Genomic DNA, 24,994 nt, shown 5'->3' on the forward strand with positions numbered 1-24,994 from the left:
ACAAAAACAGTATGCTTGTACACGTTCTCGTTCTCTCTCTCTCTCTCTCACACACACACACAAATGTTCATATAACAGCATGATTCATAGTAACCAAAGAAAGCAGAAACCCAATGTCTACCGATAGACAAGTTTTAATATATCCCTCTATGAAATATTATTTAGTTATAAAATGAAATAAGGTACTCATAAATCTACAACATGGATGAACCTTGAAAATACTGTTACATGAAAGAAAGGCACAATAGGTCACTAATATGAAATGAAAAGCAAATTAGAAGAGACAGAAAGTAGGTAAGGTAAGTGCAAGAAGTAGCTGACAGAGACAAGGTATGGATTGTTCGGGGTGATGAAAATGCTCTAAAAATAGGCAGATTGTAGTTGCAAACTGTAACTGAAAACTACTGAATTGTACGCTTTACAAGACAAATTCTGCGGATTGTACTTCAATAAAGCTATTACTCTTAAGCACTTGAGAAGATTTCTAAGCACCTGAGTTTGATCCCAGTTCCCACAAGTAGAAAGAGCATCACCTCCTTCCAAACCAATGTGCACAATGGCATACACATAAATGACCTGCATTCATACACAGAGTAATTTCTTTAAAAAGCTACTACTTTTTAAAGTTATACAACATGCAAAAGTCAAAATTCTGTAAACATTTTTACTGACTTATCAAGTAGATTTTCAGTGAAACTATAATTTTACTTTAACTTGAAGTATATAATCATGAAGAATACAAATACTTGTACAATTTAAAGGTTTTTTCTTTTTTAATGTATATGCCCGTGTGTGTGTGTGTGTGTGTGTGTGTGTGTGTGTGTGTGTGTGTGTACACGCACAGGAGTATGCAGGTGCTTGCAGACCAGGTTTAGGAACTGGAGTTACAGGTGTATGTGTGCCACCCAAACATTAGCTGGGTAAGAACTGGTCCTCATATTGAGCTGCAAATGCTCTTAACCACTGAGTCATCTCTCCAACCTTGAGTTTAAAATCTGATCAGTCAGTGTGAACATAGTAAAAAAGGCAAATAATATCTTCGTATCATTAGAAAAAGGATTTCTGAAAGGATCCTCAGGCTCTCTAGAGGCTACAGATCAAACTTTGAAAAACTCTATTCTAAGTTGGGTGGTGGTGCACACCTTTAGCCCCACTGAGGAGGCAGAGGCAGGCAGATCTCTGAGGTCAAGGCCAGCCTGGTCTACAGTGGGAATTCCAGGACAGCCAGGGCTACAAAGAGAAACCCTGTCTTGAAAAACCAAAAAGAAAAAAGAAAAAGACAATTCTACATCAGTTTCAGAAACCCAGATATAATAAAGAACTTCCAGATATAAATGTGAGACTCAAGGACAACCCCACCTTTCTAGACATATATCTCAAATTTCTAAGAACAGGAAGAAGAGAAAATGGGGGAAAAGGAATCATTCAAAGTGATGATAGGAGCAGGGCAGTCTTTAATCCCCAGCACTTGGGAGGCAGAGGCAGGCAGGTCTCTTTTGAGTTTCAGGCCACCTGGTCTACAGAGCTAGTTCTAGAACAGCCAGGCTACACAGAGAAACCATCCCGAAAAACAAAACAAACGAACAGTAAAAACTGATGTTAAAAAAAGAAAAAAAAGTGATGATGGAAGTCACTTCAATCAATTCAATTCTGTAACCCAATTTAAGACTTTAGAATCAGAAAGACTGGAAAGGGGTTTTTTTTGTTTTGTTGTTGTTGTTTTCAAGACAGGGCTTCCCTGTCCTGTGTAGACCAGGCTGGCCTCAAACTCAGAGATCCACCTGCCTCTGCCTCCTGAGTGCTGGGATTAAATGCATGCGCCACCACCACCACCCCCAGCCAGACTGGAAAGTTTTAACAGTATGATCTCCTCAGAAATCTAAATGTGAAGTAGAAGAATTAAAGTTGTAAAAGTCAGGAATTAGTGTAAAATGAAAATATTCAATGTTATCTAGACAAATAATAACATTAATATGGTAACAATGATGCCACATTTTAAGCTTCATTATTTAATCATGCTTGCGAAACATTCAATGAGTAGACTTGAACATCTACAATATATACTTATCAACAGTTATTTCTAACTCAGCCAAATTTCATGTCCACTATCACAAAAATCAGAGTGTTAGGTCTGGCCAGTATCTACTTAGTTTCCTAGTGTAACATGCCCACTTTATACAATGAAGAAATTCCATTTGCCAGAGAAAAATAGCCAGAATCACCTATCTAGTGGCTGAGACAGTTAAGTACTCTTAACTTCCAGCACCATGTTTTGTTATGCCGACCTAACATTCCACCCAAATACCACATATGCAATGTTTAACCCAGCCAGGCATGGGAGCACACATCTTCAACCCCAGCACTGGGGACACAGGAGGCAGATCTCTCTGAGTTCAAAGCCAGCTTGGTCTACATAGCAAGTTCCAGGCCAGCCTTGGGCTACACTATCTCACCCCACCCCACCCCGCTGCCCCAAAAAAAGAAGTCAAACTCATCCCACACCAAGAACAATGAAGATACTCTCCTGCTCCACCCCACCCCAAAAAAACCTATGATGCCTGATAATACCAATCAAATGCCAAAACAAACATGTACCTGTTGTAGGGAAAAAAATGTTACTAGTACACTAGAAAATCTTTCACTTCAAATATTACAAAGTTTCAAAAAGAACAATTTGGAAAATACTATGATGCCTCCTTACATATAAATGCAAGGATGTAGCACCTTTAGTGAATGCCAGATGCTGATAAACAACTAAAGCAACGTTCTCCTGTTTATTATCATTGTACTTTTTAGGACACATCATTGAGACTCACCTGCAGGACTGTCAGCATTCTCTCCTGGATGGAGCTGTATACCAGTAGAATCTATAGAATTTACTGTAACTGTCTGTAGATTTGGCAACTGACCAGTGCTTAGACTAACTGGAGTTGAAGTCAACGCTCCACCTGCTGCAACTTGACCAAGCGTGAGTGTCTGAACAGGCGTCAAAGTTATTTGTTGGGCAGCGGTATTCTGTATTTGCAAATTCTGCAAGTTCTGCACCCCTTGTACTTGAAATGTTTGCCAGGTTATCTGTCCAGAAGGGGTCACTGTCTGTGCCTGAATTAAAAAGGTTCCAGGATTCAGTTGCAACTGAAGGTTTTGCAAAGCCTGTTGAGATATATTTTGACCACTGGCTTGCACACCATGGATTGTCTGTGGTGTAATACCTTGCACAATCTGGGCTTGACTGGTTGGCTGCTGAGAATCTTGAAGTTGTAGATGTTGTACAACAGGCTGTGCTGTAGAAACCTGAATATTCTGAGCCTGTGTCTCTTCAGAAACAGGCGACTGGATATAATTTCCCTGAAGATCTGAAGAATGGACTTGCCCACTAGAAGTAGTCAAGCTATTTGTGTTTTGTTGTAATATACCTGTACTATCTATCGTAACAGGCAACTGTGATGAAGAGGATGTTGGCACAAACAAATCTGTATCTGTATTAGTTTCATTAACATCAGGAGAAACCCGCTCACCAGTCCTTTCTGAATTGTCTGAACTATCCATAGCTTGTCCTGTGTTTATCAAATGTCCATCGGCATTAATGCCTGCAGTCATTGTCTGAGAACTTCCCGAGAGTCCCAAAGAATCTAGATCGACACTATTGATTGGTACAAAGGTAATATTTCCTGGCAGACCAAGAGGCACATTAGCAACTACTTGAGTTTGGCCAGGAAATGATGAACCACCAATTGCAACTCCCTGAACCTGGACTTGACCAGTCTGTGGTATGAGATTCTGGATATTAGCAGGAGGTGTTCCAGAGGCAAGTAAGGTTTGATTAGAGCCAGGAATGATCTGAATTTGACTGCTTTCTTGATTTATACCCCCATTATCTGAGGAGCCTGTGAAGCCAATCTGAACCTGCTGGGCATCTGTTGACTGAATCTGTGGTATTACTTGATACTGAACATTGGACACTGTACCATTTGATGAATCTGATCCTGGTGCAACTGAAAATATCTGTTGATTCTGCAAATTCTGAAGGGGAAGGACATACTGCCCACTTGAAGTAGCAGCCCCTGGAATCTGTACTAGATGACCAGCTTCATCTTTTATAGTTGTAGGAGTGGCTGACAAAACCTCCCATCGGTTTGGCGCTCCTCCTAACTGTGCAGAAGCCAAATCACCTGTCTGGATGAAGAAAACAGAAATGTTGTGATGTGGGATAGCTTAACTCGATTACCAAAAATCCTCACCTAGTACAAATCCTAGTATGTAAAAACGAAAACCATCTTAATAAAACAAGAGCTCAAATACAGAAGCAGTGCTATACATACCATAGTAATTTTTACTTCGAGCTGTAAGTTACTATAACCATAGTACATCCTATTTAAATGGGGAAGTATCTTAATCATAATATTCTAGATTATTTTACAACCACTTTTTTTTTTTTTTTTTTAGGTGGAGGTAGGCAAGGTCTCACTATGTTGGCCAGACTTGTCTTGGAAATCATATATCCATGTGATTTTTCAGTCTCAACCAAAGCAGCTGAGTAAATGGGGGGGGGGAGGGGGGAAATATATATAAATATTTAAATATATATAGCCTAGCAACACAAATTGATCTGTTAATCACTGATCTATAATCTTTAAACTGTACAAAACAGGGATGTAGGCAAGATTATGAACAGGACAGAGTTCAAAAAGTATTCAACCCACTAAAAATAATTAAGTAAGCCAGGTAATGGTGACGCACACCTTTAATCCTGGCATTCGGGAGGAAGAGGCAAGTAGATCTCTGCGTTCAAGGCCAGCCTGATCTACAGGTAAGTTTCAGGATACTCAGGAGGCTGAAGCAGATGACTGTCTCAAGTTTAAGACCAGCTTGGGCACTGGACAGTGGTAGCGCACACCTTCAATCCCAGCACTCGGGAGGTAGAGGCAGGAAAACCTCTGTGAGTTCGAGGCACCTGGTCTACAAAGTGAGTTCCAGCACAACCAGGGCTGTTACACAGAGAAACCGTGACTTGGGGGTGGGGGGAAGAACCACCTTGGGGCTACTGAAGCAAGCCTGGGCTATATAGCAAGATTTTTAAAAGAAAAACAAGCAAACAAAAAAACAAAAACTGACATCAAGTACCATTGAGGGAAGGAGTAGATATATACAAGCATCATGGCGTTTGTTACCAAGCTATCTGAATTAGAAGAGTAAATCTGTGTATTACTGCTGTGTCACAAACCTAAAAACAGCTACAATTTTATGATGTATAAATCACCAAACTATATATACAAATATAAATATGTACATACATAGATGTGCGTGCGTGCGTGCACGTGTGTGTGTGTGTGTGTGTGTGTGTGTGTGTATTTTAGTAACTACTGGGGGTACAGGGGAGATGAAACCTTACAAAACACACACACACACACACACACACACACACACACACACACACGTAGCAGCTGGGGAATGTTAAGGCTCCTACCTATGTTCCCAGCACAGGGGAAGCGGAGATGGAGGGTCATCTGGGATCCAAGGCCAGACTAAGCTATGAGTAAAGCCTCGTCTCAAACAAACAAAAACAACACTTAATGAGGAAAATTGTCCTGCGACTACACAGCAGAAGTCAAGTCTGCAAAATTTTACTACTAGCTAAATGCTGGAGAACAAAGAATGTGGCTGTGCCTATTACTCTAAAACTGCAATAGAATATGAAGCATATATGTTTTACATTCTATAACAGCAAAGAATCATCCCCATGGTTTACAGATTCAACAACATTTAAAAAATGCCAATGTATGCAAGCAATGCAAAAAATCCTACATGACAAGGTCAAAGGATAGATTTTTTTTAAGGGAAAAAAATAGCAATATCTGACATTTGGGCTTTTCTTTTATGTGCCAGGTACCATAGTTACATACTCTTAAAGCAATCCTGTGGTACTGTTATTAACATCTATACTTCACAGATAAGAAATATGAGAGACAAGTTATCAAAGAGCAGAGTATTTAATACTAAGGGTAAGTGCCTACCTCTAGACCCCAAGCTCCTCTCAAATACTATTATACTTGCCCCTCACTAAATGACCAGGAGTAAAGTCTACTAAGTGTACTAAGACCAGTCATAAAGACACTGGAAAAAAAGACCCTTTTATAACTTACTTACCATCAAAATAAAGCCATTATTACCTCACTAATTCTAGATCTATTTGTGATTTTCAATAACTCTATGTCACTGAACTAGGAAAATATACAAATGTAGCTCACCCAGCATGTCGAAGTAAATATATGACTGAGCATCAAGGAATCTTTACATGATCCAAAACAGCATATCCATTTCTTATGAAAGTACTATTTGAGGAGAAGTCAGCCTAGTTTATAACTTACACTAACTTTCACAGTAACTTCTTTAGAGCACTACGTGTTTTAACTTTTTATAGTCACCAGTTCTCTTTGAGAATATAGTGAGACACTAAGAAATCCAATACTCAATTTTTATGTTTGAAAAGTATATTTCAAAGAATGAACTACAGTTCATCTTTGATTTAATGCAAACATTTGAGCATATTTGTGAGGATATGTACAAGCAAAACAATAAAATTTTTGTCCACAAATGGTCAACTCTATTCAAGCAAACATAGATACACATGCCAGTATAATGTAAAAAGTGGAATATACTAGCCACATAATCAAAACACAATGTGGGAACACAGAAGTTGGGGGGGGGGGGACTGTCCACACTAAAGATAATGAAGTCATTAAAACATAAAATTTCACCTTGGTCAGTTAGAGGTATTAATAAGAGTATAGTTAGTGACAATAAACTCCACAAGACAAAAAGAAACCTTAGCGTTCAAGAGAGGGTCCAAAAAAGGCTTATCTTCACAGCCAAAGCAATGGGGACACGACCAGACACTTCTATCAAGACCTGTAAATGGCTTTGTAGATCTGCTAAAGGGTTTGGACTTTCTCCTGTAGATAGTAAATAAGAACTAGAAAAGGGTTATAAGCGAGTGATTGGTGCAATCACATCTGTATTTTATAGAGATTAACTAAAGGCCCAGTGAAGGAGACTGAAATAAATGCAGAAGAAAATAAAGGTGAAGAAACTGGACCCACTATAAATCTCCAGGCCTGATCTAAATTACACTTAAAACTAGTCCTCAATGTTTGTATCAAGGATCAGGCACTGAAGTCACTTTTGGTTCAATTTTGATTTGGAACTGAAACTATAACCATAAATAATCTTTCCTAACATTACAAAACACTTTTATTTCAGTCCTTAGACATTTTAAGAAAATTGAAATTTCTTTAGTCTATTTTATATTAAAATCTGCACAAAAATAAATAAAATCCATTCATCATCTTGTTACTGTTCAACTGAGAATCAACTGTCAAACTTTTGGCTTCACAAATATTCTTGAGTTTTATAGAGGAATATAGTACTTTATACTATCATAAGCTCGTCTTACAAAACTGGTATTTTTGTCCATTTGCTTTTAAAAATAAAATGACAAATGTATGACATACAGATTGGTAAATAATTTTTACAAGAGTAATAAAATCGATATTTAACTATGAGTGAACAGCTTTCTAGTCAACAAGTTCCTTGAAAATAAACACAGCTCCTCGAGTATCAAGTCTTCAGAGCTAAGTAAACTACCGTATCAACTTCCCACAGTATCCGCAGTTAAATGAAGGGAGAGACTCTGCACGTCTAACATCAAATGATATATTAAAACTTTTGTGAATAATCCTAAAGTAAAAAGCATTTTTAAGAAGAAAAGTATTTAAGGCTAGGTACCGTGGCTCATACCTATAAGCCGAACACTTGGCAGGAAAATCTCAAGTTTGAGGCCTACCTGGGCTATATATATAAAGACTTGTCTGAAAAAAAGGAAAAGGAAAACAAACTATACATATGTGCACGCACGTGCGCGAGCACAAAGCATTATGTAATTCCAAGTTATTAATTATTAAATGATACTATGATATCAGACTTAAAAACATCCATTAGATACCTGGAACAAAGTAAGATCAATATATACTTTCTGAATAAATGTATTAGTTTCAAATCACTCAAGAAAATTATAGAAAGTATATATAGAATGAAAGAAATCATCAGTAAAACTGACTTTGAGATATTAGTGCCTAAGAAACTATAAACCAATTTTAAACCATATATGTAATTCCACAACAAGCAAGTTCTAGATAGCTCAGAAACTACAAAGCCTGAAGTCCGAAGCCCTTTCCTACACACAAGTTCCATCAACATACCAATGAAGAAGATCAAGTACACTAAATAGAAATGGAAAAGTGATAATTAGAAAGTCATCTAACACAAAAGACACTAAGTGGAAACAAAGGGAAGCAGTAATACAACAATCCAGTGAAGAGCCTGGTTGGGCTAGGTGTCAGATAACCCTCTCTAAGTTTCTGAATAAAATTAAGTCAGAATTTTCTCAGTCACTCTAATATTCTAACTGAAAAATGAACAAAGAAAACATCATCTAATATCGAAGTTGGCATTGTAAAAAGTTGTGGCATTGTAAAAAGTGTGTGTTTCCACACATAACAAGGTGAAAAGGACCATAACCTCCAGAAGCCCTGGGTGGTTGTGGCACTCCCAATGATGTTGCTCTAGCAATTCCCAACAAGGGCATTCTCCAATGCAACTGGACGTAAAAATGACAGGGTGAAGAGTGAAGGAAAAGGAAAAAACAGGATCTGTCTTCTTAGATTGTACCAGTGGAAAAGGAAAAGAAATTCTCAATGCACTTTGAAAGGACGATTGACTTCTCCGACCCCATAAATGCTTTACAAAAACAGAAGGAAAGCTGTAACTGAAAACCAGAACAAGTGTGAAACTAAGGTGGAGTAAAACACAACATTCTTGGGCAGATACAAGTAAAATTTCAATTAGAACTCAGACTTCAATGACACTGTAGGGTCTTCCCCACCCCCACTTGTGGGGTGGGAGAAAAGGAAGGCAAGGCTTTGCAAACACTAGGCAAGAAGTGTCCCTAAGCTAAATCCTAGCCCTTCATGGCAAAATAGCCTTCTCTTGAGTTAGTATTCACCTTTTAAATGTGCCAGTATTTACCTGCAAAACTAATGAGCACTAAATTTATAACTTAAACCAGTGATTTTCATAAAATTTGCTTGTATAGTTTATTTCACTAAAGTACAAATGCAATACTCAAGTTCATGCATGTAACTTGGACAAGTTAGTTAACCTATGCAGAGATCACATGTTTCCCAAAGGAAGATTGCTTTACCATCTTTGGAAGTCCATGTCACAAGACATTAGAGGTGGGGCTACTGTGACTGACTTTAGCCTTTCACAAACACCCTTGGCCAGGATCCTCTTTAAAACAAGTCTTTAGTGAACACTGGCTTTTCAGGTACTTCTCATCTTGAAATATCAAGCTAAGCTGGCATTAGGTTGAACATCTGCACTTGACTTCAGACACAACATTGGTTAGATATCTTGGACTAGAATCTAGATAAGAAAATGGTCATTAATGGGAAAACTGGCAAAACTCAAATGAAATCTGCAGCTGCCTCATTTCTGCCTCAGATCTGAAAAATGTGCCACAATAAGGGAAGCACTGGGGAAAGCTGGGTGAAGGGTTTAAGTTAACTAGGATTTGGTATTTCCAGTTTTGTTATAAACCTAAAAATATTTCACAACTTTTTAACACAACTTTCAAGACACTACAGTCCTCCAGTGATCTCCAGTAATTTGAGATTACTTAAGACATATTTATCTCAGTATAGTTTTTGTTTGTTTGTTTGTTTGTTTTTGTTTTTTTTTTGTTTTTTGGTTTTTCGAGACAGGGTTTCTCTGTGTAGCTTTGCGCCTTTCCTGGAACTCACTTGGTAGCCCAGGCTGGCCTCGAACTCACAGAGATCCGCCTGGCTCTGCCTCCCGAGTGCTGGGATTAAAGGCGTGCACCACCACCACCCGGCTCAGTATAGTTTTAAATGTTGAAAATATCCCAATGAATTCATTTGAATTAGTTTATTTTCTGAAATGTTCCAAAAAAATTCTGAATCACTTTTAAACTGGAAACTAACTTTGGTTTTCCATTAATGTTTAGACAAAAACAGACAGCTCATGTTTTTCACCTCATTCAACTTTCAGCTCAGTTTATTTCAACTTTGCTCAAAGTGAGAAATTGAAAGAACTCTGAGATTTATCAAATACCAAACACGCACACACCAAAGAAATGCCAAGTTTGGGGATCCTCTAGCCAAACTGCATTTTCATACTGTAACTGTTAATGAGCTCAGATTGTTCATGTCATCTGGCAGGAAGTGTGTTCCTGGTAATGATCTGAGAGGTCAGAGAATCTTAAAGAAGCATGGAAGCATCACACACACATTGATGGAGTCAGTATACTAATCCTGAACGAGACTAAAGTATGTTTTTATCCCTAACCTTGTCACCATACCCCTCCCCCACCTGTAAGGGCATTTCTAAACTTTGGTAAGAGTTACAAGAGAAATCTTGCTGTATTTAAAATATTAAAGTTTATTTTTCAATTTTACTTCTGCAGTAGCTTACTAAAGTAACTAATAAATTTATTCTGGCATTTTGGGACTGGGGGAATATAACTTATTTTAAAAGTTTTCTAATCCACCTATATTTATTTAAAAATAATTTCTGAAACAGCTTTTTACATTTTAATCTGCTTAAAAAAAACACAAGACATTAAGAAATTTAAGAAATAAATTATCTATTTACTAATAATATAGTGTAACAATTAACTGAATGCCTAAACATACTTCCTATGAAACAGCAAACTTTCTAACAGCGACAATTCAAACTGGCCACTACATAAATCAATTCCTAGAACCCACTTCTAAAAGATTAGTCTTGAGAAGTGTTTGAACTACCTTAATAGGTGAACACATTTTTTCACAGTAGGCTAAAAGAGCAGCAATGTGAGATCCACACAAATGTAAAGTTCACATTGACTACAGCACCTAATTGTATACTGAGTCTTCACATAAGACTTCCAGCTCCTCTCCATGCCCTAGGCATTCTAAAATTTCCAAAAAGACTCCCAACACATCCTTATCAGACTAGTCATAAAATTAAATTTTCCAAATTCAACTCTAAGTATGGCATGCACTAACATGCATGCAAACAAAACGACTTTCATCTACTTTTTGTCCTAAGACCTATATTCTAGCCAATCTCAAAGGCTGAAGTATTACTATCTAACTTCTAACTTTCCATCGCCTCCAACTGTTTCACTTAACCCTACTCAGGAAAAACTAGTGCTAAGTTATAGCAGTCTGAAAAAGCCAACAATTGTGAATGGGCAGGTTAAAATAAAACTGTAATAAAGTGTTCGTTCCTGCGTATGAAACAACAAGCTCTTTAAATGATCTACGGCCTACATTAACCACGATCTGGGAACTTCAGCAAAACAGCCCAAGATTCAAAACCTCCCCAAATGAGAGCCACTGCCTCCTCTCCCTGTAGGTGATACTATCATGGATGACCGACAGGCTGTGCCTGCAAACGTGGTGCTGGGAGCCAACGAGTTTAAGCCCTAAGCCGAATTACTCCAACATCCATTTTGGAGTCCTGCGCCCACCCCTCCACCTCCTCCCTCTCAGACTTCATTTTGTGAAGAATTTTGCGCGCGATGCCTCAGTGACAATCCCCGGAGAGCGCGGGCCGGCCTGGACTCCCAGCCGGGAAGCGAGCGGGCCGGAGAGCGCGGCGCGGCCGGACAGCCCGCGCGTGGCGGCCGCGCGGCGGCGGGAGGCCTTCGGGCGGGCGGGCGGGCGGGCGGACGGACGGACGGGCGGACGGGCACGCCGCAGGCCCGGGATGGCGGGCGCGGGGCCTCGGCGGGGGCGGGCGGGCCGCGCGCGCGGGACTTACCGCTCCGGCGGCGGCGGCGGCGGCGGCGGGGGCCCCGGCGGCGGCGGCGGCGGCCGCCTCCTCGTCGTCGTCGCCCGGCGATGGCGGCCCTATCTTGCTGCAGGTAGCGGCCAGCAGAGCGAGCGGTGACGGCTGAGTGTCCTACCCGCGATGGGCGGGTTCAGAGAGGGAGACAGGGAGGGGGTGGCGGTTAGGGCCGGGCCCGCTCGCACAGGAAGTGCGGCTCGTTCCGCGCCTCGCCTCGCCGCGCCGGCCGGCCGGGCCCGCGCTCTCCTCCTCCTCCTCCTCCTCCTCCTCCTCCTCCTCCTCCTCCTCCGGGTCGACGGCGCCTCTCCCCCCCCACCACCCTACCCCCTGCGCTCGACCCGCTCGGCGGCCCGCGGCGGACGGCTGCACGCCGGGCCTCCCCTCCGCCCGGATCCCACCCGGGAGGGCGCGCACACTTGCACACTTACACACGCACCCAAAAAAAAAAAAAAAAAAAAGGCGGCGGGCAGGCGGGCGGGCGGGCGGGCGGGGGCGCGCGGGCGGGGTCGGAGCGTTGGCGCCTCGGGCGGGCAGCTCCCGGGGCGGGGGAGGGGCGGGCGGGCGGGCGCGCGCGGGAGGGAGGGAGGGAGGGAGGGAGGGAAGGAGGGAGGGAGGGCGAGGGGAGGAGAAAGCGGCGCGCGGGGAGCCGGGCCGCGCTCAGCCGCTCCTCACCTGGGCCGCCGCGCCGTTTCCGTGCTGCTGCTGCTGCTGCTGCTGCTGCTGTTGTTGCTGCTGCTGCTGCTGCTGCTGCAGATACTCTCCATGGCCGCCGCCGCCGCCGCCGCCGCCGCTGTCCACGTCCAAGGCAGCCATTTCCTCTTGTTTCACGGGCTTTTCGGGAGCTGCAGGCACAGCGCGGGGGGGGGGGTGGGTTGGGGCGGGGAGGAGGAAGGCGGGTGCGGGGAGGGAGGGGGCCCGCGGGCCGCGGCCACATTAGCGCCAGCCGGCCCCGGCCCCTTTCCCCTCCCCCCCGGGCGGCTGCAGCGGCCGCGGCGGCGGCGGCGCGCTCCCTCCTCCCCTCCTGCTGCCCCCGCCCGCCGCGGCTGTAACCCTCCTCCTCCTCCTCGTTCCCTCCTCCTCCTCCCCGCGCTGCCCCTGCCCCCTCTCCTCTCCTCTCTCCTCTCCTCCCCTTTCCCTTCGCGGCGCTCGCTCCTCTCGCACCGTCAGTCACTCACACACGCCCGCCCGCCCGCCCGCGCCCGCACACAGGGGGATGCGCTCCCGGCGGACTGGGCCGCCCGCCCCGAGCCCCGGCGGGCACTCGGCGCGGCTGGAGGGCTGGAGGGCTGGACGCTGGCGGGCGGGCGGGCGGGCGGGCGGGGAGGGGAGGGAGGCGGAGGGGGGGGAGTGCGGCTTTCTGCCTCCACAGACACTCGCTCGCACACTCGGGGCCGGGAGCCGGCGGTGGCGGGCCCCGGGCTGGCTGTGGGCGGCAGCGGCGGAGGCAGCGAGGGGTTGCTCTCTCTCGGCTCTACGTACCGGTCATAGTGTGTTTAGGACAGCTCAGGCGGGGCTCCCCGCCGCCTTACACATGGTGAGAAGCGAAGGCGGCGGCGGCGGGAGAGGATGCGGGAAGCGGCGGCGGACACGGCCGGAGCGGTCCGGGGATTTTTTTTTTTTCCTATTTTGATTGACTGTGCGGGAAACACAAAAGGTGGAGCCTCCAGCCCAAAAGGGGGGAAGAGGGTGACAGCCCGCCCGGAAGTTCCGCCCCTCTTCCCGGCGCTCATTTGCCGCCGCGCTCTCCGTCCGCTGCGCTCATTGGTCCCGGCGCCCGTCCGTCGCTCGGCCAGGCAGCGGGCTTCCTGTTTGCCCCCCGGGTGGAAGGGGAGAGACAATGAGCGGCCGTGGCGCTGTAGGTTCCTGAGAACGGCCCCGGCTCGCGCGTTTACCCCGCTGTGCCTGCCTCATTCCTCGGCTGCCGCTGCCCGGCCCGAGGCACAAGCCTCTTCTACTCGTCGGCCCTCGGAGCAGGCCTCGCCGAGCTGTCGGGGAGCCGAGCTGGGGAGGAAGTCCGTCCCCGGTGGCTCGGGCTCCGCTCGACGTTTCCTCCATCCTGGCAGCCGCCTGAGCTGGATCTCCCCAGGGCCTGGGCTCTCTCTCGGAGCTGCCTCTTGCCAGCGCTGCCAGGAGGCCATCGCCGCTCAGCCCCAAGGCTGCTGCTGCGGTCGCTGCTGCTACTGAGCAAGCCGGACCCGCCCCATTGAGCCCTGGGGGAGGGAGCTGGTATTGGGGGAGGCACCCCCTCCGAGGCTGGAGGAGGACTTTTTCCACACACGTTCAATCCACAGTCGGATCCATCGCCTTCCCATCCCCCCTTTAACCTCGGGTTTCCAACCATCTTTTATGGACCCTAGAGGCAGGCACTTAATAGCAAAGAGGTATCTCAAGGCGCTTCATAAGGGAAAAGAGTTTTCATTCTGGGCAGTGGTACCAAAACAAGCTTAGCTATATTTTACTTAATGAAGCACAGTCAGCTTTTTAAAATTATTTTGCTGGACACACATAGTCCCTGCTTCTAAATCCTCCTGAAAAAGCAAGTCAACAATTGCCAACATTTGTTAAAATAGTAAATCTCCCTGAAGTACCCTCCCTCTTGGGAGCATTTAGGTACATTTTTTCACTTAGTGATTTAGGTTACCACTCCTTCCTTTGACATCCTTAATGCCTTGCTGTTATTCAGGAGAATGTTCAGGTTCTCTGTGTTCTGCCAATCAGAGACATAACTGCCTATTACCTTTAGATACATTTGCTAAAAGGTTAAGTTCAAGAAACGCTGTCCACAGTACTTCTTTTACTAGAAATGTGACTCAAGCAAGAATCTATGTTCCAATTATTGTAGTTATTATATTTTGTATAATGTTGTGAAGTCAAAACATTTAAACTAATTTTATGTGCACTAACTTGAAAGAATCTTATTTTATTTGAAAAAAAAAATCTCAGTTCCAGAAGACATACTTGTTATCTATGCTCGAAGAATAGGAAACCTGTGCTTATTGTGCAAAAGATTACCAAAGACTTGTCCTTACAGCACACATGCGCAGGTGTGCAAAAACGAATTTGAAATTCTAAGTCCAAGAATAGGGTTCATTTCTTTTAACAGAGTTTCCTGTATTCCTATATTTCACTAGAAATACTGCTTTTAACTTGAATAGTATAAATGGTACACTTTTACACCTAGTTTTTTAAAGAAAATTTGTCAGGATGGTCTGATTGCGGGGGATAGAAAAAGAGGGATGGATGAATGAGCAAGATAGAGGTGACACCCAAGTAGAGTTCAAGAGGGTGTCACAGAATTATCACTGTGTCCCTCTCTGGATAGCTCTAAAAAGAGTATTTCAGACATTTTCTGGTATTTTTAATGCTGACAATGACACATAGTCTCTGTTGTGTTATGAATGAACAATCTTTAGGTCACAAGAAAGATAACCCAAGCTAGGCATTTTAATGCATAGCTCTTAAAGGATCCATATTAGCAAAAGCATCACTACGGTAAGATTCAGTAAACTTCTCCAATCACATATAGTTACTATTATAGACTTGTCTTTTTTTTTGGGGGGGGGGGTCGGGGGAGTTCGAAACAAAGTTTATCTGTATAACCCTGGCTGTCCTGAAACTCACTCTGTAGACCAGGCTGGCCTCGAACTCAGAAATCCAGCCTGCTTCTGCCTCTCAAGTGCTGGGATTAAAGGTGTGCACCACCAACACCCCACTACTATAGACTATGGTCTCTTGAAAGAATACTTTTTTCTTTTTTTTTTTTTTTTTTTTTTTTTTTTTTTTTTTTTTTTTTGGTTTTTCGAGACAGGGTTTCTCTGTGTAGCTTTGCGCCTTTCCTGGGACTCACTTGGTAGCCCAGGTTGGCCTCGAACTCACAGAGATCCACCTGGCTCTGCCTCCCGAGTGCTGGGATTAAAGGCGTGCGCCACCACCGCCCGGCTTTTTTCTTAACTAGTGTAGACATATTCAAACCATATGCAAAACATGATGGCTATATTTATATAATACATGTAGTGACTAATATAATTCACAATGGAGTAATATGTTTTGGTATAGTCATTAAATGAAATTTTAAAAGTATAAATATGAATAAATCTCAAAACAGTAGTAAGATCTGTTTTCCCATCCTCATGCCTTGGCCCAGTTTCTTGTCATGTTTTCTCTCAAGATTTTCATGAGCTATTCCTGGCCAAGAAACAAAACCAGATCACCCTATTCCTCAGTAGACTAGGACAAAAATCGGTAATAACATCAGCTACAACTCCAAGAAAAGACAAGGAAACCAAGCTGGGACTATAAGGTACCTCACTGAACAGCTTGAACATTTCTATGGATTCGTGGTCAGCAATTACTCTTACCATATCTAGCTAAAAATGTCCGTGCTGTCTGGACAGTTGGGCATGTTTAACCAGCTCTGGTTTTTCTTTTTTTTTTTTTTTTTTTTATCTACACCAATGAGTTGGTTCAGAATATGTAGAACTTTGAACTGTTTTAGAAACAGTGAACAAAAGCCAGTCGGTGGTGGCGCATGCCTTTAATCCCAGCACTCGGGAGGCAGAGCCAGGTGAATCTCTGTGAGTTCTAGGCCAGCCTGGGCTACAGAGTGAGATCCAGGAAAGGCGCAAAGCTACACAGAGAAACCCTGTCTCAAAAACAGTGAACAAAAAGCTAGTTACAGAAGGATATGGTTTAAAACATAGCAAGTTGTGACATGGATATAAATAATACCATAATGGTTGGTTTTAATTGTCACGTTGACACAGTCTAGAATCACCTGAGAAGGGAGTCTCAATGAGGGATTGTCTAGATCAGCTCGGCCTGTGTCTGTGTGGGGCTGTCTTCATTAAGTTAGTTGATGTGGGAAGGCAGCCCACTGTGGGTGGCACCATTCCCTAGGTCTGAGTCCCAGACTGTATAAGAGTGGAGACACTAGGCTGAGCTATAAACATGCAAGCATTTTTTTCTCTTTGTCTGTGTATGTGATGTGACAGGCTGCATTCCTGCTTCCTTCACTTCCCTGCTAGAAAGGAGTGTAACAGGATTCTACACTGAAAGAAACTTTTCTCCCTTAAGTTGTTTTGGTCAGGGTGTTTTATCACAGCAACAGGAAGTGACACTAATACAGAAATGCACTGTAATATTCTCCAAGGGGATGGTGGATGCTAAGTTTTAAATGGCTAAAGAGGAAAATGAGGACCAGCCAGATGACTTAGCAGACCAGAAGGGCTTGTGGCCAGTCCCAACAACATAAGGTTAGTCACAGGAACCCACATGATGGAAGAACCCTCTCCCACAAATTGTCCCCTTACTGTGACACACGTGGTGTAGCACACAAGCCTACCCCCCCCACCAAACACCATAGATAAATAAAAGTAAAATGTAAAGAAAATGAAATTTGAGTGGATTTCCTAGGTGCTGTGCTTATAAGTCAAGTTTTACTTGTTAGGCCCAGTGTATCACCATCATTCTTCAGACTGTGTAATCTGAAATTTGTATAACCATTTTTAACTTTAAAAAAAATAAACCCTTTGAATGGTGTGAAGGCAGTGAAACAAACATGGCTTGACTGACCAGTACAAGTCAGTGACTCAGTGTGACTAAGGGCTCCAGCCTCAGTCACTGGAGAACTGGACTGAAATAAGGACCATAAAGACAGTTAATACAGGCCTCAGATGTGTGGCTACCAGAGGACACCCATGGCCCATGGGTGGAAGGATTTGGATACAGAACTAAAAGGAGAAAAGGGGCCTGTGCACAGACTCAGGAGACTTTGCCATGCTCACAGACCTGTCTGTCTGTTCCAGACATGAACAAGTTTCTTGCCTTTAAGGAAACTCTCCGTGTAGACCAGACTTGGTAGTACATTCCTGTAACCCCAGCACTTGGCCTGCTGAAGCAGGAGACTCTCAAATTGAAGGCTTGCTGGACTACACAGTAAAACTCTGAAAATAAGCAGTGAAGAGAGCCTGCTGGTTATCTCAGTGGCCACATGCTTGTCTAATATGTCAGAGAGCCTGTGTTCAGCCCCCAACACCAGGATGTAAACCCTGCTGGGATGGGGCATTTGTCTCTGTTCTGGTTTATCCTGACGCAAGGTCTCAAGAACTTGCCTCCCTGACACCAGTTGCAACATCCAATACTGTAAACACTTCCTCCTGAGAACACTCTCCTCCTTAAATTTCATCAGCTTTCTGGTTTTCTCTCAAATGAGTATTTCTCCATTTTAGCGGCACTGTCCAATTTAAACACACACACACACACCAAAAAAAAAAAAAAAAAATCTAGGCCAGTGAAATGCTTTTTATCTGTTCCTTGCAGCATCCACTAACCACATGCAACCATTAGTACTTGAAATATGACCAGTGTGGCTGGGCAATTGAGTTGTTTTATTTTAATGAACGTAAACTTAAATGGCTGCCTGTGGCCAAGGGCTAACTATTGGACAGTACTGCCATGAGTCTCTGCCTTCCTCCAGCCCTACACATGAATACCACTCCAGACTCAGTTCTTGGATCCTTGCCTTTTCTCAGCACTCCCGCAACCCCAGCCATCATCTCTCAACTCAGGCCTACTTTAGGTGTCTGCTGTCACCTGGGTTCCTGTTCCATGTCCTTAGGCTCCATAAATTCCTCTTGAATGTCTCACTTAGCCTCAAACTGCAGATGTTCCAAATTGAACTCCTAGGCTGTCTACAGACACAGCTCTGCCTCCCCTTTAGACACCCTGTCTCCAACAATGATATCATTTTTTTCAGAAGTCCAGGCAGGAGTCAGGTTTGACACATGTCTCCCCAGCTTCCCACTAGCAGAACCATGTGGTACTGGCAAGTTTTTCCTGCATAATCTCTCTTAATGACTTGTTTGTGAAAACCACAAAATGTATTGACCCCTGTTCTACAAGACGCTGCAAGGCTCTTACCCTCAGGAAATGTAATCCACAAAAGACACAAAATGTAAACTACACAATACGGCTTGCCTAACATTCACAGGGTCCTGCATTCAGTCTCCTGCACCACAAAAATAAATAAATAAACGAATGAATGAATGAATAAAACGAACCAAATGCATTGCCGAAGAACACTCCCATTTCTCTCAAACCACTGAGCATCAGTGGACAACTACTGGAAGGCACCAAAGCATGCTCTTCCCTGGTTAGGTGTGCACGCTCTCCTGCCCTTTGTGTTCTGCCACTCTCCATGTTCCTTTCCCCAGCTCCTTTGTGGCGCCTACGCAAGGACATCCCTCATAATCCCTCACTATTCCACACTTCACCGCTGTTACCCCTTCCCGTCAGCATCCCCGTGTTCCGGCAACACGGACAAGACTTTGAGCTCAGTGCGAGCCTTCCTGTGAAGCCAGTGCTTCTGGCTGTCAGTAATTCCCTCCTCTCACTGTCCTTTACTCCTCTATGTACCCCTCCAGAACGCTTGCAACTCGTGACTTAGCATTGTCAGCTACAACCTAACTGTGAGCAGTTTGCTCACAAGCTGATCTTGCCTTCTGTGTTTTGGTTTTGTTTTTCTTTTCAAGACAGAGTTCCTCTGCGTAGCCCTGGCTGTCCTGGAACTTGCTCTGTAGACCAGGCCAGCCTCATACTCAGAGATCTGCCTGCCTCTGCCTCCCAAATGCTGGGATTAAAGGCATATGCCAACATTTTTTGGACAAGGCATTAATTTCAATAAGCTATAAATTTGGTAATTTAGTATTAATGGTTCAAACTTCTTATTTTAATGAAAAGAACTATTTAGTGATATGACCTATTGATTGGAAAGGTGCTAAAAAAAATTACTCACCAGTTGAACAAACAATCCTAAATTGTAAAGAAGATGGGTGATGGCCCTATCTATATCCAATCTGAGCCCTCAGAGACTGGGGAAGACAGCCTGCAAGTCCCAGGCCAGCCTGGGCCATATGTCTCACTGACTTGTGATAGCTTCTTGGAGATGTGGAGTCATTCCCTCCAGATGTGTACCCCCTAGTGAGCCACCAGGCTTTACTGCATAGTTTCATACCTTTGCTCACAAAGACAGCCCTTGTTAAACTAAGTGGGTCACAAAACAAGAAGATATGAACAAAGGAAAGAGACCTGTAGGGAGGGGAAGGGGACCTGTAGGGGGGGAGGGGACCTGTAGGGAGGGGGAAGGGACCTGTAGGGAGGGGAAGAGACCTGTAGAGAGGGGAAGGGACCTGTAGAGAGGGGAAGGGACCTGTAGGGAGGGGAAGGGACCTGTAGGGAGGGGAAGGGACCTGTAGGGAGGGGAAGGGACCTGTAGGGAGGGGGAAGGGACCTGTAGAGAGGGGAAGGGACCTGTAGAGAGGGGAAGGGACCTGTAGGGAGGGGAAGGGACCTGTAGGGAGGGGAAGGGACCTGTAGAGAGGGGGAGGGGACCTGTAGAGAGGGGGAGGGGACCTGTAGGGAGGGGAAGGGACCTGTAGAGAGGGGGAGGGGACCTGTAGAGAGGGGGAGGGGACCTGTAGGGAGGGGAAGGGACCTGTGGGGGGGAGGGGACCTGTAGGGAGGGGAAGGGACCTGTAGAGAGGGGGAGGGGACCTGTAGAGAGGGGGAGGGGACCTGTAGGGAGGGGAAGGGACCTGTAGGGAGGGGAAGGGACCTGTAGGGAGGGGGAAGGGACCTGTAGAGAGGGGAAGGGACCTGTAGAGAGGGGAAGGGACCTGTAGGGAGGGGAAGGGACCTGTAGGGAGGGGAAGGGGACCTGTAGGGAGGGGAAGGGACCAGCCAGAGTGAGAAGACAAGGGAGCCTGTGGGATGAAATAAACTATAGATACATTTATGAAATTGTCAAAGAACAAATTTAATTGATAAGACAAAAATTTTACGATACATAAAGGATTTTCCATCTTGGGGTATGGAAATAATTGTTAATATTATACAAAAAATATAATCATAACACTAACAAAACCAAATAAGAAAATTGAATAAAATAACTTACAAAGCAATGTTTATGTTATTATGTCATCTAATATGTAAAATATGTAATATATACAAATTTTAACACATAATTAAGTTGCTCTGTCATCTAATTTTAAGAAATTTCTAGACTGTTAGGCCACCCCTAACTCAAAAGTTCTATCATCCATGATGACAAGTGTCCTTCATTATGTATTTCATGAGTTGTTTTCTTAATCCGATCTATTAAAAGTCTTTTTATTTAGTTTTCCTGGTCACTATTTGTGCCTTAGGGCATTTGAATGATCTCACTTCTCTCTTTGTGATGGCTGGCATGCCTTTTCTTCTCCACTCTATTTGGAATGTTCTGACTTCACACTCCTGTGAGATAATCTTTCTACTTCCTAGTTCCTCTACCCTGACCTGAATAAGCCCCTTATCTGCTTATGTTCCTAGGCTACAGCTGTTACTTCATCCCCTCTGGATTGACTGGCCCTCCCTCCCGTTTTGTGTAACAAGCTTACTGCATGCTCCTTCTTCCAAACCATCGACATAATGAATAAAATTGGTCCTAACATTGATCGCTGGAGCTTCGTGGCCCATCTATTCCACCCCGTTCCACACTTTGATATCAAAATCAATGTTTAATCGACTTAAGTAGTTCATCCGTACTTAGCTGGCATCTAGATTCCTTGTTTGTATAGTATCATTTCAGGGTACTTGGTCCCGAAGTCTAAGGAATGGGGTCTTGGCTTCCTCGGCTGCTATTCATCATTAGACTCAGCAATTATTTCATAACAATGAGGCAGATAAGAGGGATTCATTCGGACTCTTTAAATTCAATCATAACTCTCTGATGTTTTCAATTGTTGATTTCCTACAAAATCCACCAATGCTTTCTCTATAGACATTAATCTTAGTAATTCAAGATCCTGTTCTTGGGGCGGGGGAGAGGGTGTTTAGACAATGAACAATATTTTAATGAGAGTTTTGCCTGTTACAACTGTCAAAGACCCTTTTGTCTTTATGGAAGAATTTGAACTTCTATTAAGAATCAAGAAGAAAATATTTGAATCACAATAGTGAAAATTCAGGAGTCGTCATCCACAGAACTATACCTTGAAAAAATGTTTTCCTCTATGTAATTATACTTTGATTTTCCACTTTTACTTTAATCTTGTGTGTATGGGTGTTTTGTCTGCAGGTATGCCTGGTGCTTGTGGAAGCAGTAAGAGGGCAGTGAACCCCGTGGAACTAGAGTTACAGATGGTTGAGAGTTGCCGCATGCATCCTGGGGATTGAACTAGGGTTGTCTGGAAGAGCAGCCAGTGCTCCTAACTGCTGCGTTCTCTCCAGCCCCTACTTTTGTTTTGTTTTGTTTTGGGTTTTTTTTTGGGGGGGGGGGGTTTGAGACAGGGTTTCTCTGTGTAATAGCCCTCGCTGTCCTGAAACTTACTTTGTAGTCCAGGCTAGCCTCAAACTCAGAGATCCTCCTGCCTCTGCCTCCTGAGTGCTGGGATTAAAGGTGTGCACCACCCCCTACCCCTCACCCCCAGCCAGCCCCTGCTTTTTTTTTTATGATGAGAGAAATAAGTCAATAGATTCCTCACCAGTTGAAGGGCTGGAGATGCTGCTCAGTAGTAGAACATCTGCCTATCATATGTAAGGCCCTGGGCACAGTCCCTAGCACTAAAAAAATGTAAATTGGGATAAACTACTTCAACCAATTAAACATTGATTTTGATATCAAAGTGTGATGCAGTTTGGAATGGATGAACCAAAAAGTACCAGCCATCATATAAATTAAAAAGTTTAAGCCAGGCGGTGGTGGCGCACGCCTTTAATGCCAGCACTCAGGAGGCAGAGGCAGGCGGATCTTTGTGAGTTCAAGGCCAGCCTGGTTTATAGAGTGAGATCCAGGAAAGGCACAAAACTACACAGAGAAACCCTGTCTCGAAAAACCAAAAAAAAAAAAAAAAAAAAGTTTAGTTGTGTAGCGAAAGGAAGAGACCCCATGAGACTGTCACAAGGGACCTGTGACACACACACACACATACACACACACACACACACATACACACACACACACACATGCATGCACACAGGCACACAAGTAGTGGCAAAGGGCATGGAACAGGTCCCTGGAGAATATAACATTGACTATTCATTGGGGAAACCCTTTTTTAATTACATTTACTTTTTATTTATTTTAGCACATGCCCACGTGGAACCAGAGGACAATTTGGAGTGGTTAGTTCTCTCCTTCCACAGTGTGAGTCCCGGAGGTCACACTCAGGTGGTCAGGAGTGGCAACAAGCACTTCTAGCCACTCAGCCATCTCACTGGCCCTGTGGAAACGTTTTTTAAGATAAACACATATAAACACAAGCTCAGAAATGAATAATTTGAAAGTAAATTTTAAAAAAAGCATAAATAAGGCAGTGGAATGGAAAGAAGCAAAATCTCCTTTAAGCTTATTTAATATACGCTAAAAGCAAATGCATTAGAAGGCTGACCGAATAACCAGAGTTCCCTGTAAACACACACACCTGCGTCTCCGGGAATATGACAGCAAAAGAGTGGAAGAGACGTGTGCAGGCATCTGCCTTGCCCTCCTGAAAGCAGAAAACCTTGCACATAGTAGGACCTCGGAAAATGCATTGGATAGATTGATGTTTAACTCCTGCAGCTCAGTTGTTCCTGATTTGTTTAGGTTTTGTTTTTATGACCTTTCTTTCCTCCTTCCTTCCTTTCCTTCTTTCTATTGAGATTTTTATTTCATTTTATAAGTGCCTGGTGCCCATGGAAGTCAGAAGGAGGGCATTGGATCCCATGGAACTGGAATTACTGATGGTTTCAAACCACCATGTGGGTGCTGGGAACCTCTGCACCAAATGCTCTGAACTACTGTGCTGTCTGTCCAGACCTCTAGAGTTCATTATTTATTTTTGTATTTGTTTGTTTGTGTATTTTTGTTTTTTCCAAACTAGGTTTCTCTATAGCCCTGGCTGTCCTGGAACTTGCTTTATAGACCCAGACTGGCCTCAAACTCAGAGATCTGAATGCTTCTGCCTCCCAAATGCTGGGATTAAAGGCGTGTACTACCAGGCCAAGCTAGAATTTTATTTTTCTTTTTTTTTTTTTTTTTTTTTTTTTTTTGGTTTTTCGAGACAGGGTTTCTCTGTGTAGCTTTGCGCCTTTCCTGGAACTCACTTGGTAGCCCAGGCTGGCCTCGAACTTACAGAGATCCGCCTGGCTCTGCCTCCCGAGTGCTGGGATTAAAGGCGTGCGCCACCAACGCCCGGCTAGAATTTTATTTTTCATTATTTATACAGGTGCATGTGAGCACAGGTGCCTTTGGAGGCTAAAAGAGGGCATTAGATTCCCTGGAGCTGGAGCTGCAGGTGGTTGTGTGTAAATGGATGTTTCCTGTCCTGACTGCCTAGCCCCAAATAACCAACTCATAGGCTGAATATGAATTATAAATGTTTGGCCAATAGCTCAGGCTTATTACTAACTAGCTCTTACATTTTAAGGTAACCAATATTTCTATTTATGATTTGCCACCTAGCAGTACCTTTATTAGCATGGCACATTTATCTCCTGCTCCCTCTGCATCTAGCTCGAGACTCCTGACTCTGCCCTTCTCCTTCCCAGCATTCTCAATTTGGCTTTCCCGCCTAACTTTATCCTGTTCAGCTATTGGCCAGTCAGCTTCTTTATTAAGCCAATCACAGCCACAAATCTTCACAATGTACAAAGACAGGGATTATTCCACAGCAGTTGTGAGTTGCCTGATGTGGGTGCTGAGAACTGAACCCAGGTCCTCTGCAAGAGCAGTAGGTACTCTTAACCACTGAGCCATCTTTCCAGCCCTAGTAAAGCATTTTTTTCAGATGTCCCTAAATTTGAGACATCTGATATTTTCATCATGCAGACTGTGTCATCGGTTTTGGGTCCTGACTTATTTTTATACTCAGCAAATGTCAGTGCTTATTTTCATGGTTACATTAACCATTATGGACTTTAAGTCCACAGAACATCATTTAAGTAGAAGGGATTAAATTAAATCAGTTGAGCAAGATCATATAATTAGAGTGAATTTTCTGATTCGAGATACAGTTCTCACATTACTGTCTCAAAAAGGGCAACATCAAAATTGCTTCATGTTTTT

The 24,994-nt window shown here is 43.9% G+C and overlaps 1 protein-coding gene across 1 annotated transcript in view; it reads right to left on the minus strand.

Annotated features, from left to right (window-relative positions):
* The window catches only part of Sp3 (Sp3 transcription factor), a 43,783-nt gene extending 30,201 nt beyond the window's left edge, over positions 1–13,582 (minus strand). The window contains exons 1-4 of the mRNA XM_059260698.1: positions 13,393–13,582; positions 12,586–12,755; positions 11,899–12,027; positions 2,817–4,176 (exon numbers count right to left, since the gene is read on the minus strand). Coding sequence (XP_059116681.1) covers positions 2,817–4,176; positions 11,899–12,027; positions 12,586–12,755; positions 13,393–13,399 — 1,666 coding nt within the window. The 5' untranslated portion in view covers positions 13,400–13,582. The remainder of the gene's footprint in view (positions 1–2,816; positions 4,177–11,898; positions 12,028–12,585; positions 12,756–13,392) is intronic.
* Between the last annotated feature and the right edge of the window lie 11,412 nt (positions 13,583–24,994).

Source organism: Peromyscus eremicus, chromosome 4 (genome assembly GCF_949786415.1).
Source record: "Peromyscus eremicus chromosome 4, PerEre_H2_v1, whole genome shotgun sequence".
Lineage (NCBI taxonomy): Eukaryota > Metazoa > Chordata > Mammalia > Rodentia > Cricetidae > Peromyscus > Peromyscus eremicus.